Source organism: Camelina sativa, chromosome 20 (assembly GCF_000633955.1).
Source record: "Camelina sativa cultivar DH55 chromosome 20, Cs, whole genome shotgun sequence".
Taxonomy (NCBI): domain Eukaryota; kingdom Viridiplantae; phylum Streptophyta; class Magnoliopsida; order Brassicales; family Brassicaceae; genus Camelina; species Camelina sativa.
Genome location: NC_025704.1, coordinates 2,665,469 through 2,678,279, shown reverse-complemented (window position 1 = coordinate 2,678,279; position 12,811 = coordinate 2,665,469). Strand labels below are relative to the sequence as shown.

General features: G+C 36.9%; 4 protein-coding genes across 5 annotated transcripts; all 4 read left to right on the top strand.

Annotated features, from left to right (window-relative positions):
• Positions 39 to 3,144, top strand: LOC104768857 (probable carboxylesterase 15). The gene is made up of 2 exons (XM_010492926.2): positions 39 to 789; positions 2,626 to 3,144. The coding sequence occupies exons 1-2, from the start codon at positions 107 to 109 to the stop codon at positions 2,939 to 2,941; spliced, it is 999 nt and encodes a 332-aa protein (XP_010491228.2). The 5' UTR covers positions 39 to 106; the 3' UTR covers positions 2,942 to 3,144.
• Positions 5,644 to 8,547, top strand: LOC104768856 (myosin-binding protein 7). Of its 2 annotated transcripts, none has more exons than XM_010492925.2 (4): positions 5,644 to 6,072; positions 6,240 to 7,752; positions 7,905 to 7,951; positions 8,072 to 8,547. In XM_010492925.2, exons 2-4 carry the CDS (start codon positions 6,322 to 6,324, stop codon positions 8,172 to 8,174), a joined length of 1,581 nt encoding a protein of 526 aa, XP_010491227.1. In that variant the 5' UTR covers positions 5,644 to 6,072; positions 6,240 to 6,321; the 3' UTR covers positions 8,175 to 8,547. The 2 variants fall into 2 exon arrangements, with proteins under 2 accessions (XP_010491227.1, XP_010491226.1); XM_010492924.2 differs by having other exon boundaries at positions 5,650 to 6,072; positions 6,207 to 7,752.
• On the top strand, positions 8,678 to 10,549 carry LOC104768854 (F-box protein At5g06550-like). The gene is made up of 2 exons (XM_010492922.2): positions 8,678 to 10,054; positions 10,156 to 10,549. The coding sequence occupies exons 1-2, from the start codon at positions 8,766 to 8,768 to the stop codon at positions 10,388 to 10,390; spliced, it is 1,524 nt and encodes a 507-aa protein (XP_010491224.1). The 5' UTR covers positions 8,678 to 8,765; the 3' UTR covers positions 10,391 to 10,549.
• LOC104768855 (pentatricopeptide repeat-containing protein At5g06540-like) lies at positions 10,572 to 12,513 on the top strand. Its single transcript, XM_010492923.2, has one exon. The coding sequence runs from the start codon at positions 10,572 to 10,574 to the stop codon at positions 12,441 to 12,443; it is 1,872 nt and encodes a 623-aa protein (XP_010491225.1). The 3' UTR covers positions 12,444 to 12,513.

Here is a 12,811-nt window from a genome sequence, read left to right as displayed (position 1 = left end):
TCCAGACTTTTGTATGACCAAAGTACCCTTTGTTTACTTCCCTCCTCTCTATATATCACCTGATGACACTGGAGAGACACATATCCAAAACCAAAAGGGTAGAAGAATGGGGTCACTAGGAGAAGAACCACAAGTAGCAGAAGACTGCATGGGTTTGCTTCAACTCCTAAGCAACGGTACCGTTTTAAGATCCAAGAGCATTGACCATATCGCCCAACAAATCCCATTCACAAGTCACCAAACCGTTCTCTTCAAAGACTCCATCTATGACAAACCAAACAATCTTCACCTCCGTCTCTACAAACCCGTTTCCGCCACCAACCGTGCTGCCCTCCCCGTCGTGGTCTTCTTCCACGGTGGGGGTTTCTGCTTCGGCTCACGTTCTTGGCCTCACTTTCACAACTTCTGTCTAACCCTCGCATCTTCCCTCCAAGCCCTTGTGGTCGCACCCGACTACAGGTTAGCACCCGAACACCGCCTCCCGGCTGCCTTTGAGGATGCCGAGGCGGTTCTTCTATGGCTCCAGGACCAGGCTGTTTCCGGTGGTGCGGACCACTGGTTTGAAGGTGGACCGGGCGTTGACTTCGACCGTGTTTTTGTTGTGGGTGACTCCTCCGGTGGGAACATAGCTCATCAACTAGCTTTCCGGTTGGGATCCGGTTCAATCGATTTGACACCGGTTCGGGTTCGTGGTTACGTTCTGTTGGCGCCGTTTTTTGGCGGGGAGGAGAGGACTAAGTCCGAGGATGGCCCTTCTGAAGCGTTGCTCAACTTGGATTTGCTTGACAAGTAAGCTAACACAACACTTTCTAATATTTTAATTTTCTTTTAGACGTACTACCGAATAATTTTTAATTTATGCATAATCATTAAATATAAATATATTACAGTACTAGTAGTGATGCATGACTCCATAGTTTATAACCTAACTATTAACTATATAAAAACATATTAAATGTATAAAGTTTATATAGATGTCGTTTTCGGTTACTTTAAATTTTCATATTTATCTTTTTATGCGAGTAATGCCAATTTAAACGTTGGAGTGAATTTACCCGCCGAGTCGCATGAGAGAGACAGCTAAGAGTCACAGTGCCTCTTCATGAATACACAGATGTGCATTTACATGTCCTTTACTCCTTTTTTCCAAAACTTCACAATTTTTTTTTTATAGAAGATAAGTTTTCTCCAAAATCCAAACGTCGAGTGACAAAAAATATCTCCTTAAACTGAAAGATATTTTTCAATGTTTTTGATAAATTTTATAATCGAATTCGCAATTACAGTAGTTCAAAGTTTAAATATTTCTACGACACACAAAAACACGAACTTTCTAAAGAAAACGACTTTTCCTACCAAAGATACATTTATTTTGATTAGAACCATTCACCAACTAACCAAGACACAAATGATATATAGTGATATGTTTTCATATTTTTGTATGTATCAATATCTCTTTCGATAAATACAAAGTAAAAATTAATAGTTAATTTTGATTGATATAAAATCGTCTAAGACTTATGATTTTACTCCATCACATGATTGTTATAATATTACGTCACAAAAACTAGTCAATGTGCTTAATCTACTAATACTCCACTATTTGATTAGTCTCAAGTCATTCAACATTGTAAATGGCTGGCTTTTCAAATATTATGGTCTCCCATCAAAGTGGATACACGAATGCGTAACATCCAGTAGATGGAAGACAACTTAGAAAGTATCTTATATGGAAAGTGACCGGATAAGAAATATTAAAAGATACTTGATAAAAAATCATGACAACCAATTAAAAACCCTACCATTTGACGTTAAATGATTGTACTAATTCAGGATTTTCATCTTTTTTTTTTCTTCTTTTGAAAACAATTATAAAGGCTCTATAAGCCTAGAAGAACTCAGAACACATAATCCATTACAGCTACACCAATTCCAAAAAAATTATATGCATACAACCTACACGAAATTATAACTCATTGGACTTGTAAATCTAAGAGAAAATTTAAAGAGTCGAGTTTACGAAGCAATGACCCATTATATCACTATATAGCGAGTTCGTGTAGTTATAGATCCTATTATATATATATATACAAACGTGTAAATTTAGCATATATGTTTGCAAATTCATATTGTATTAGCTCATTTATGAATAAGTGGATTAGTGGTTATTGGAATAAACAGATAATGAGATATCAAGAACAGTGGTTAATATATTTGGAAAGCTAAGGAGATAGTGCGTCATGCATTATCCTCGTTTTCCTTTATCGATCGATCATCTCAGCGTAATGTATGTATGTTTCTCCTGAGTCGTGACTATCCGAATGCAACTAATGTCTCACTCTCACATTTTATAATAATATTTAGCATATTCGAATGTGCATATATTCATGTTTATCAACGCACGTGGAATCATTGAGATCACAAATCATTCAAGTCTTCTTTCCAATTGATCGTTTCTCTTTTTATGTTTGAACAATGAGATGATTGACCCGTCTTGTTCATGGCCATTGTCATAAAGCTATATGTATAGTAAATAGTGGTATAGTCAATTTCAATAATTTATAATATGAGGTGATGAGATGAAAGAGAAAAAAAAAAAAGGGCTAAACTTTTAACTTCTTGAAGGTTTTGGAGATTGTCACTACCAAAAGGTGCAACAAGAGATCATCCCATGGCTAACCCTTTCGGACCGAAGAGCCCTAGACTCGAATCAATTAGCATAGAGCCAATGTTGGTTATTGTCGGTGGCTCAGAACTCTTGAGAGATAGGGCCAAAGAGTATGCATATAAATTAAAGAAGATGGGAGGGAAAAAGGTAGATTGCATTGAATTTGAAAACAAGGAGCATGGTTTCTACTCCAACAATCCATCTTCTGAGGCTGCAGAAGAAGTTCTTCGTATCATTGGAGACTTTATGAACAATTTGTCTTACTTATTTTAGCATTTGGCTTGTTGAAGGTAACTTTTTGTTTTTTATTGTCAAAGAAAAAGCTTGTCGTCGAAGGTAACAACAAAAAAGAGTTTAGTTTAATTAGCATTCCATCTCAAGCAAACTTGCTTGGTGATTGATGAATCATATTCATATATACTTTGTTGCACAAAAGACATACAATGTTCTTGGTTTCGTTAAATACTTTATTCCTAGTATCAGACCTTAAATTGTATATTCTTTAGTAACTTATCTAATTACTACGTATACGCTCTCCTTAAATGGTATATTCTTTGGTAGTTTTATCTTATCAACTCTTTGCCAGAATAAGTATGTCCAAGTTCATCTTACTACGTATACGTATACGCTCTCCTTTATGCAAGTTTTTTTTTTCTCTTAAATGTTAAAGGCTTATATAGGTATATACAAACTCTATTAATTATAGGTTTTTAATTTGTCTTAATACACCATCTCAGACATAATAAACTCAAATACACTTGAATCTACCATACACATATATATATCAAGTAAGTAGTCTTCGGTATTCCCCAATATTCTAATTACATGAAACTTGTTATCCATTTAAACGGAATCTCTTCCACTATACTAATCTAGTTTGTAAGGCCAGTACTAGCTCTTATCGCAACATTGTTGTATCCATATATGTATTGTTTTAGTTTAATCAAACAAAGAAGGGACTTGATGTTACTCATGTTTATATCCAAATTAAAAAATTATTTTCATGATGTTAGGCTATGTTGACCTGGTAAGCTTCAATGTCGACGCCCCATTACTTCCACTCGCGCAATAATTCCACAATAATAAATTAAGTTTCTTATTCCAATAAATAAACCATAGAATTAGTCTTCCCAAACAAAATATTCCAATATATATAATGGATCGTTTACAATGTGATTTATTATTTTTCTGTTCACCAATCACTTTAATTGATTTAAAACCATCGATCAAGATATATATATATATATATATATATATATTTACAGGTCAGAATCGTACTGCTACATTCAAATTAAAATATTTCAAATATTAAGATTTGATAAGTTGATATCAAAAAGATTTCTTTAAAATAGCTAGACTCAAATATTTCTCTAAATTGTTAGAAAATTTCGGGACTAAATTGATGATATTGAAAGCAAGAAATAAATTATCTCGGTCAAAAAATGCAACTCTCTAATAGATCTCTATTTTCTTCCATTTTGAGTACAAAATAGGTTCATAAATTTCCAAGAAGTACTATCTAATGTCCAAAACATAAAATAGGTTAGATACTCTCATACTCATAACAAAGCTTTCAATATGTTTATGATAATAATAACAAAGATCTCAATATGAAGGTACACTAATCGAAATGATAGATATTTTTTTGTCTAATCTTCAAAATTAGAATGGCAAGCTGCACGTGCACGTCTAAGTAGGTCTGTTTACGAAGGCAGAGAGTCAGTCCCTGATCAGCATATAAAAAAGGGGAAAAAGGAAAAACAATTAGGGGGTGTAGACCAAAGCATTCCGAAGGTGGGCAGCTAATCATTATTGGACCTCCAGTAAATATGTATTACATTGTTTTATAGGTGGCTAATTAATCTTTTGTTATATCGTACAGATAGAATTTGAGGCAAATTATGAATTTAATTTTTTTACAAACTAGTTCAATTGGTGCTCCATCTGCTTGTTGTTTTGCTTAACCAGAATCTCATGAAATTCTCTGAAAAATTTCACCTATAAAAAACTTCCAATAAATAAATAAACCATTGAATTAGTCTTCCCAAACAAAATGTTCCAATAAAATACAAATGTATCGTTTACAATGTGATTTATTAACTTTTTGTTCACGAATCACCTTAATTTTTAATTTAAAACCATCAAAATATATGTTTATATATATCTACAGGTCAGAATTATACTGCTACGTTCAAATTAAAATATTCAAATATTGAGAGTACTTAATATCAAAAAGATTTCTTTAAAATAGGTAGAAATTTTTGGGATTGAATGAACCATTAACGCTTCATGGACTCATCATGATTTCTAATATAGATCAAGTTTGCTATACCACACATACGTACCTTCAAGAAATAACTCATCTAGGTCAAAAAGAACTCTCTAATATATAGGTCTTCTCAAAATAGATTCATAAAGTTTCAAGAGAGTACTATCTAATGTCCAAAACATAAAATAGGTTAGATACTATTAACAAAGTTTTCAATATGTTTTATGAACTTTATGATAATAATATATTACAGTTTCATATTGTATAGTTACGAAGAATATTGTAGCTATACATTAATATTAATATTTGTAACAAAATCTCAATATGTTTGTTATACATAAAGAAAAAAAAAACAAGGTACATATTATTTGTTTGGGATAATTATTCAAGGAAAAGAACAAACACACATGTTACATGTACAACTCTATCTGATTATAAAAGATAGATCATCACACTAATCGAAACGATGTGATAATTACAAATTCGTTATATGAAATTACAAATATAGTAATTGGTTCATAGATGAGGCATCCAGATTAGCTGACCTGTACTTCCCGCAGGTAAAAGAAAAGACACCCCATCCAACTAAGATCTCAGCCGTCAATCTCATCCTAAATAAACACATCGTCACCGTTAATATTGTACCTTCTCTAGTAAACTCGTTTTTACCAAAAATAACCCTTAAGCCGTCGTCGTCGTTGTTGTGGGCACGAGACGAGACGAGACAAGAGACTCCATTGAAAGAAAAAAAACAAAGGCTTTTCCTCGATTTCAAATTGAAAAAGATTACAACAACAACAAAAAAAAAAAGCTTTTTAGGGTTTCGAGATAAACCAGAGGGAAACAAACGAAGAAGACGACCAATTCTCTCTCTCTCTCTCTATCTCTTTCGTTTCGTTTCCACGATTTGTTTCTTTGTTTCCCTCTGATTCCCAAAAAAAAAAAATTCTCTTTTTTGCTTTTGCTTTTCGTTTTACCAGAAAAAGCAATAATAATTGTTGTTAATTTCCCAGAGATTCAATCATAGAAGGACAAGGTTACAATATCTTTAGCTACCCCAATTGCTCTGTTTCCTCTGAAAGCTCCGACCTTTTAGCTTTAATCTTCGTTGTTCTTGGTGGGTTCAACGAATAAGGTAAAGCTCTTGATTTTGCAATGTTTCTCTTCTCTTCTGTTTGCTTTTTTTTTTGTTCCTACTCTGCCCATGAAAGAAGCTTCCTTTTTGTATAGTATTTGATCGTTTTTAGATTGAAATTGACTTTTTTACAGAAGCTATATTGGCGCTCGTTTTCGTGTTCACAGATCTGGACTACAGAGGAAGGTTGTTACTAATGTATATGTGCCCTAGCTTTGGATTGTGATTTGGATACTGTCGCAAAAAGTTATGGATTTGGCGATTGTATCTTCTTCTTCCCCTAGGGATGTGGTTAGATGTTGTGATTGTGGATGCAGTTGCTCTCTAAACGATGCTTCTCCTGGTACTTTTCTTCGTTCTGTGAAGAGAAAATACGAGGAGTTCCAGAATGATAAACCGTTTTACATACCGGAGCTGGAACTGGACTTGTCTTCTTCCAATGCTAAAGTTCAGATCGAGAATGAATTGGAACTGTTGAGGGAGACTGTTAGCAGCCAGCAGCAATCGATTCAAGATTTGTATGAGGAGCTTGACGAAGAGAGGAATGCTGCATCTACTGCTGCGAGTGAGGCAATGTCTATGATATTGAGGTTGCAGAGGGATAAGGCTGAGCTTCAAATGGAATTGAGGCAGTTTAAGCGTTTTGCTGAGGAGAAAATGGAGCATGATCAGCAAGAGCTTTTGGATCTTGAAGATTTGGTATATAAGAGGGAGCAGACTATTCAGGCTATGACTTGTGAAGCTCAGGCTTATAAGCATAGAATGATGAGTTTCGGGCTCACTGACACTGAAGCTGAGCTTGATGCGGAGAAGGGCATGCTTAGTCGTAACCCGAGCATGATTGAAAGTGATTACCAATATGATCTCCCTACGTATGACTACCCTCCTATAAAGTGCAATGTGAATGAGAATCCAGGTCCCTTGGAAGCTGATATTGATGTTGACGATGTTGAAAAGTACCCACTGAATGATTCACCTCATGGCGTAGAACATTTGAAGACTTTGGAAAAAAGAATCAGTCAGATGGAGAGAAACCCTAGCTTTACTCAGTCTAATGGTGATGTATCTGGTGGGAGAAATTATGCGGAGAAGTTGATGATTGGTCAGAGTCCTAGGCGTCAGAGACATTTCAGGAGGGTGTCCACTGGTAGCTCAAGTTCACTATTGGGAACAAACAGGGAAAATAGACCTGATTTTCCCACTGAGTCACCAAGGTCCAACAGTGGGAGCTTCAGGAAAGTGGAAGATGCCTCGTATGCAGAGGGTAATTCCTATGCAAAGGGTAAGGTTGACTCATTAGAAATAGGAGATAATGACATGAATGATAGAGTTTATACCATTGACTCTGTGCATCACGGCGTATCTCAGAGTGGTGCTGCTGAGCAAAAGTTTAAGAATGAGACAGTTGATGGTTATGCTGCAATGTCTCCGAGAGAAAAATTGAGTCAGCCGGATCTTGGTGATCCTGATATAGTGAAACTCTACATGAGGCTTCAAGCACTAGAGGCTGACAGGGAATCAATGAAACAAGCGATTATGTCGATGAGGACTGAGAAAGCTCAAATGGTTCTTTTGAAAGAAATTGCTCAACATCTCTCAAAGGATGTTGTCCCAGAACGGAGATTGCCACTGCGGAAAACATCTATTGTTGGAGCATTCAGTTTCCTATCTCTCTTCAAGGTGAATTTTGTTTCTTATACACAAATCTGTGATTTGTGTTCTTTCTAAACTGATAGTCTGACAGGATGGTCCTTGTGCCAAGTTTTATGCTGTATTTCTAAATGAATGTCTACTACCGTACTTAACTGATTCTTGTGGTTAATCCTGTGCAGTGGATCACATCTTTTGTTCTCTGGAGAAGGAAGGCTCGCCGAAGCAAGTAAGCAAACACAGTCTCGAATCTTGATAAACTTGCCTTGTATGGAACCTGAGTTTTGAGTTTGTAGTATCATAGACGATTAACTTAACCTGGTCGTGTTCCAAATGGTGTTAAATGCAGATACATGAACGGAATGCAAGGGAACAACATGGGGTTACAAATGCTTCTAGAAAAGACTCCTCGGATACGGCAATGGAGATGCCTCTCAAGCACACAAGTGTGAAACCGATTGCATTCTCAAAATTTGGTTTGAACCGCATAATACGAATTACATTGTGAAAAAGTAGGTATTTGGGAGGCATTGTGCTTTACTTTGTCCATCTTCATGGTTGCAGAGAAAAATGGGTTTCTCTCATGTGCAGTATTTTTTTTTCTTTCTTTCCTCTTTGTGTTTGCCATATTTCATTTGTTGTTTGGGTTTGGATTGTCTTTGAATGAGGTTTTGATGATTTGTCTCAAAAGATCAGTGAGACTACACGCAAAGCACAACATCCTCTTATTGTAAGCTTGTGTATAATTCTTCCAGATTCTCTTGTTTGAATTACTCCGGAAAATAAATGAAAAAAAAAACAAAAAACAGAACAATTATCGGTTAACGGAAATTGGTATTTTTTTGATCGTCAGATTATCAAATTCTTACTAAACCAATACATTTCAGTAATTAGTTTTTACGGTTGAACCGATTTAACCCAAGATCTTTTTAATTCCATTTCCTGGTTAAGTTATGAGACCGGGCTGTAACAGATATGAACCCTCGCGGTTGTTAAAACCCAAAACCCTCGCCGTCGCTGCTGAAGCTGATGCTCCGTCAAACATGCCAAAGTACAAGAATCTGTTGCTAACATCGAAGCGTCGTAAATCCAAATCCAAATCCAAAAAGCGAAAGCTTACTCACCGTGAACCTGAGTCTCTGTGCCCAGAGAGGGCGTTCAATCAGGGAATTGAAGAAGATGAAGATGAAACAGGGTTCAAGCTCAAAATCGCAGCTCCTTCGCAAGAGCATGGTGTTCAACCACTCGGAAACCTCTATTTCAATCCTGGTTCGGTCAATGTGCGAAACACTGGGTTAGGTAATCTCCAGATACTCACTGATGAGCTCGTTTTGGATATCCTAGGTCTTCTTGACGCCACTCATTTAGGTCTTTTGGCTACTGTAACCAAATCTTTATATATTTTTGCCAATCACGAGCCTCTCTGGAGGAATCTTGTCTTAGAAGAGTTGAAAGGAGAGTTTTTGTTTAATGGGTCTTGGAAAGCTACCTATGTAGCTGCTCACCATCCTAAATTCAAGTTGTCTGGAGATGATGAATCGAATTTGAAGATTATAGATTTCTATTCTGATTATATGTTTCAGAGCTGGTTGTGTGCTAATCTCGAAATGAAACCGAAATGGCTTAGAAGAGACAACATCACTCGAGTGAGAGGCATCTCTGTTGAAGATTTCATTACCAAGTTTGAGGAGCCGAATAAGCCTGTTTTGTTAGAAGGGTGTTTGGATCATTGGCCTGCTATTGAGAAATGGTCAAGAGATTATCTGACTCAAGTGGTTGGTGATGTTGAGTTCGCTGTTGGTCCAGTTGAAATGAAGCTGGAGAAGTATTTTAGGTATTCCGATGGAGCTAGAGAAGAGAGGCCCTTGTACTTGTTTGATCCCAAGTTTGCTGAGAAAGTTCCGGTTTTGGATTCGGAGTATGATGTTCCTGTTTATTTTAAAGAGGACTTGTTTGGTGTTTTGGGAAACGAGCGACCTGATTATAGATGGATCATTATTGGACCAGCTGGATCAGGATCTTCTTTCCACATTGATCCTAACTCAACATCAGCTTGGAATGCGGTGGTTACAGGTTCGAAAAAATGGGTTTTGTTCCCACCGGATGTGGTTCCTCCGGGTGTGCATCCAAGTCCTGATGGAGCTGAAGTGGCTTGTCCTGTTTCTATTATAGAGTGGTTTATGAACTTTTATGATGATACTAAGGATTGGGAAAAGAAACCTATTGAGTGTATATGCAAAGCTGGGGAGGTCATGTTTGTACCTAATGGATGGTGGCATCTCGTTATTAACCTTGAGGAATCAATTGCCATTACTCAGAATTATGTTAGCAGGTAAATGATTTCTTTCCTACTGGCTCTTGAGATATATATGGTGACATGTTAGTACATGTGTATTGAGTTTTGATCTAATCAGAGAAACCTTACTTGTGCAGGAGGAATTTGTTGAATGTGTTGGAGTTTCTAAAGAAACCGAATGCTAAAGAGCTTGTCTCCGGAACAAATGACAGAGAGAATTTGCATGACAAATTCAAGAAGGCCATTGAAGGAGCTTACCCCGGGACTATTCAAGAGTTAGAGAAGAAAGCAGAAGAAGCTAAGAGAGTCGAAGAACAAAGAGTTTCTTTCTGGGACTCTGCCAAAGCTGATACTTTCAAATTCTCTTTCTAAAAAACAAATTACATCATCTTCATATTTCAATTTTGTACGATCTTACACTTACATTAGACTTAAAATTATTTGTTTTTGCTTCTATGTTACACAAAGTCAAAAACAGAGGAAATGGACCGTTATGTGTTAGTTTCTTATAAAGTTGCAAACTTTGGGTTTTTTTTGTTCTCTTCTTCAGAGAATGAGTAACATAGTGCTCAACACACTTCGTTTCAAACACCCGAAGCTTGCCTTACTCCAATCTTGTTCTTCCTTCTTCGACCTCAAGATCATCCATGGCTTTCTCATACGAACCCATTTCATCTCCGACGTCTTTGTCGCCAGTCGTCTCCTCGCTCTCTGCGTCGACGACTCCATCATCTTCAACAAACCCACAAACGTCTCGGGATATGCATACGGAATCTTCTCTCAGATTCAATACCCTAATCTATTCGTCTTCAACCTTCTCATCCGCTGCTTCTCCACTAGCGCAGAGCCTAACAGAGCTTTTGGATTTTATACCCAGATGTTGAATTCTCGGATTTCCCCAGATAACATCACGTTTCCGTTTCTGATTAAGGCGTCTACTGAGATGGAGTGCGTGACGATAGGAGAACAAACGCATTCACAGATTGTTAGATTTGGATTTCAGAATGATGTTTATGTAGAGAACTCTCTTGTTCATATGTACGCTAATTCTGGTTTGATCGCTGCTGCTGGTAGAATCTTTGGGCAAATGCGGTTTAGAGATGTGGTTTCGTGGACTTCTATGGTGGCAGGATACTGCAAATGCGGGATGGTTGAAGATGCACGAGAGATGTTCGATGAAATGCCTCACAGAAATTTATTTTCTTGGAGTATCATGATCAATGGGTATGCGAAGAACAATTGTTTTGAGAAAGCCATTGACTTGTTCGAAATGATGAAAAGGGAAGGACTTGTTGCGAATGAGACGGTTATGGTGAGTGTGGTTTCTTCTTGTGCTCATTTAGGTGCGTTTGAGCGTGGAGTAAGAGCACATGAGTATGTTGTTAAACATCATATGAATGTAAATCTTATTCTTGGGACAGCTCTTGTGGATATGTATTGGAGGTGTGGGGATATAGAGAAAGCAATTTGTGTGTTTGATGAATTGTCTGAGAAGGATAGCTTGAGCTGGAGTTCTATAATCAAAGGTCTTGCGGTGCATGGACATGCTCACAAGGCAATTCATTACTTTTCACAAATGGTTAGATTAGGATTCATCCCAAGGGATGTTACTTTCACAGCTGTTCTTTCAGCTTGCAGCCATGGTGGGTTAGTTGAAAAAGGTTTAGAAATATATGAGGACATGAAAATGGTTTATGGGATTGAGCCTAGACTTGAGCATTATGGTTGCATTGTTGATATGCTTGGCCGTGCTGGAAAGCTAGCCGAAGCTGAGAACTTTATCCTTGAAATGCCGGTGAAGGCTAATGCCCCTATACTGGGAGCATTGCTTGGAGCATGTAAGATATATAAGAACACTGAGGTTGCAGAGAGAGTTGGAAACATGTTGATAGAGGTGAAGCCAGATCATAGCGGTTACTATGTTTTGCTTTCAAATATATACGCGTGTGCAGGACAATGGGAGAGAATCGAGAGCTTGAGAGACATGATGAAGGAAAAGCTTGTTAAGAAACCACCGGGGTGGAGCTTGATTGAGATTGATGGGAGAATAAACAAGTTCTCCATGGGAGATGATCAGAAGCATCCTGAAATGAGTAAGATAAAACGGAAGTGGGAAGAGATCTTGGGGAAGATAAGATTGATAGGGTATAAAGGCAACACAGATGATTCGTTTTTTGATGTAGACGAAGAGGAGAAGGAGAGTGCCATTCATATGCACAGCGAGAAACTTGCAATTGCGTATGGTATGATGAAGACTAAGCCTGGTACAACTATTAGGATAGTGAAGAACTTAAGGGTATGTGAGGATTGTCATACAGTAACAAAGCTTATCTCTGGGGTTTATGGTAGAGAGTTCATTGTAAGAGACCGCAACAGATTTCATCATTTTAGAAATGGATTATGTTCCTGCAAAGACTATTGGTGACAGTCTTTGTTTTACTATTTTTTTGTAGAGGATTTGTGTTTTTAGCTTAAATATTTTTTATTTGATGACAAATGTTGTTTTATTTTATGCAAAGGTGTTAATAAGGTTGGAGCCAAAATTTGGATCTGATTTCGAAATCTGAGACCCAAATCACATAACATAATTATTTTCAATGATTATAGCAATTGGGTACCTGTGATTTGTGATTTAAAACCCTTTAGTGTAGTAGACTTAAGTCTTTAGAGATCATGTCCTAAACACAAGTACTATGTTAACTGATATGTTTAAAAAAAAAAAAAAGGTTTATAAATCAGACTCTAAAATTTGAAGTTATTAATGGTCCCAAAATCGTCGCCAGTCCCATCCGA

What these genes read in the sequence shown, in the direction of transcription:
- LOC104768857 (XM_010492926.2), top strand. Translation starts at nt 107, where the DNA reads ATGGGGTCACTAGGAGAAGAACCACAAGTAGCAGAAGACTGCATGGGT. An exon ending in AACTTGGATTTGCTTGACAA is followed by an intron (nt 790 to 2,625) that starts GTAAGCTAACAC and finishes AACTTCTTGAAG; the next exon opens with GTTTTGGAGATTGTCACTAC.
- LOC104768856 (XM_010492925.2), top strand. Translation starts at nt 6,322, where the DNA reads ATGGATTTGGCGATTGTATCTTCTTCTTCCCCTAGGGATGTGGTTAGA. An exon ending in GTTTCCTATCTCTCTTCAAG is followed by an intron (nt 7,753 to 7,904) that starts GTGAATTTTGTT and finishes AATCCTGTGCAG; the next exon opens with TGGATCACATCTTTTGTTCT. An exon ending in AGGAAGGCTCGCCGAAGCAA is followed by an intron (nt 7,952 to 8,071) that starts GTAAGCAAACAC and finishes TGTTAAATGCAG; the next exon opens with ATACATGAACGGAATGCAAG.
- LOC104768854 (XM_010492922.2), top strand. Translation starts at nt 8,766, where the DNA reads ATGCCAAAGTACAAGAATCTGTTGCTAACATCGAAGCGTCGTAAATCC. An exon ending in ACTCAGAATTATGTTAGCAG is followed by an intron (nt 10,055 to 10,155) that starts GTAAATGATTTC and finishes TTACTTGTGCAG; the next exon opens with GAGGAATTTGTTGAATGTGT.
- LOC104768855 (XM_010492923.2), top strand. Translation starts at nt 10,572, where the DNA reads ATGAGTAACATAGTGCTCAACACACTTCGTTTCAAACACCCGAAGCTT.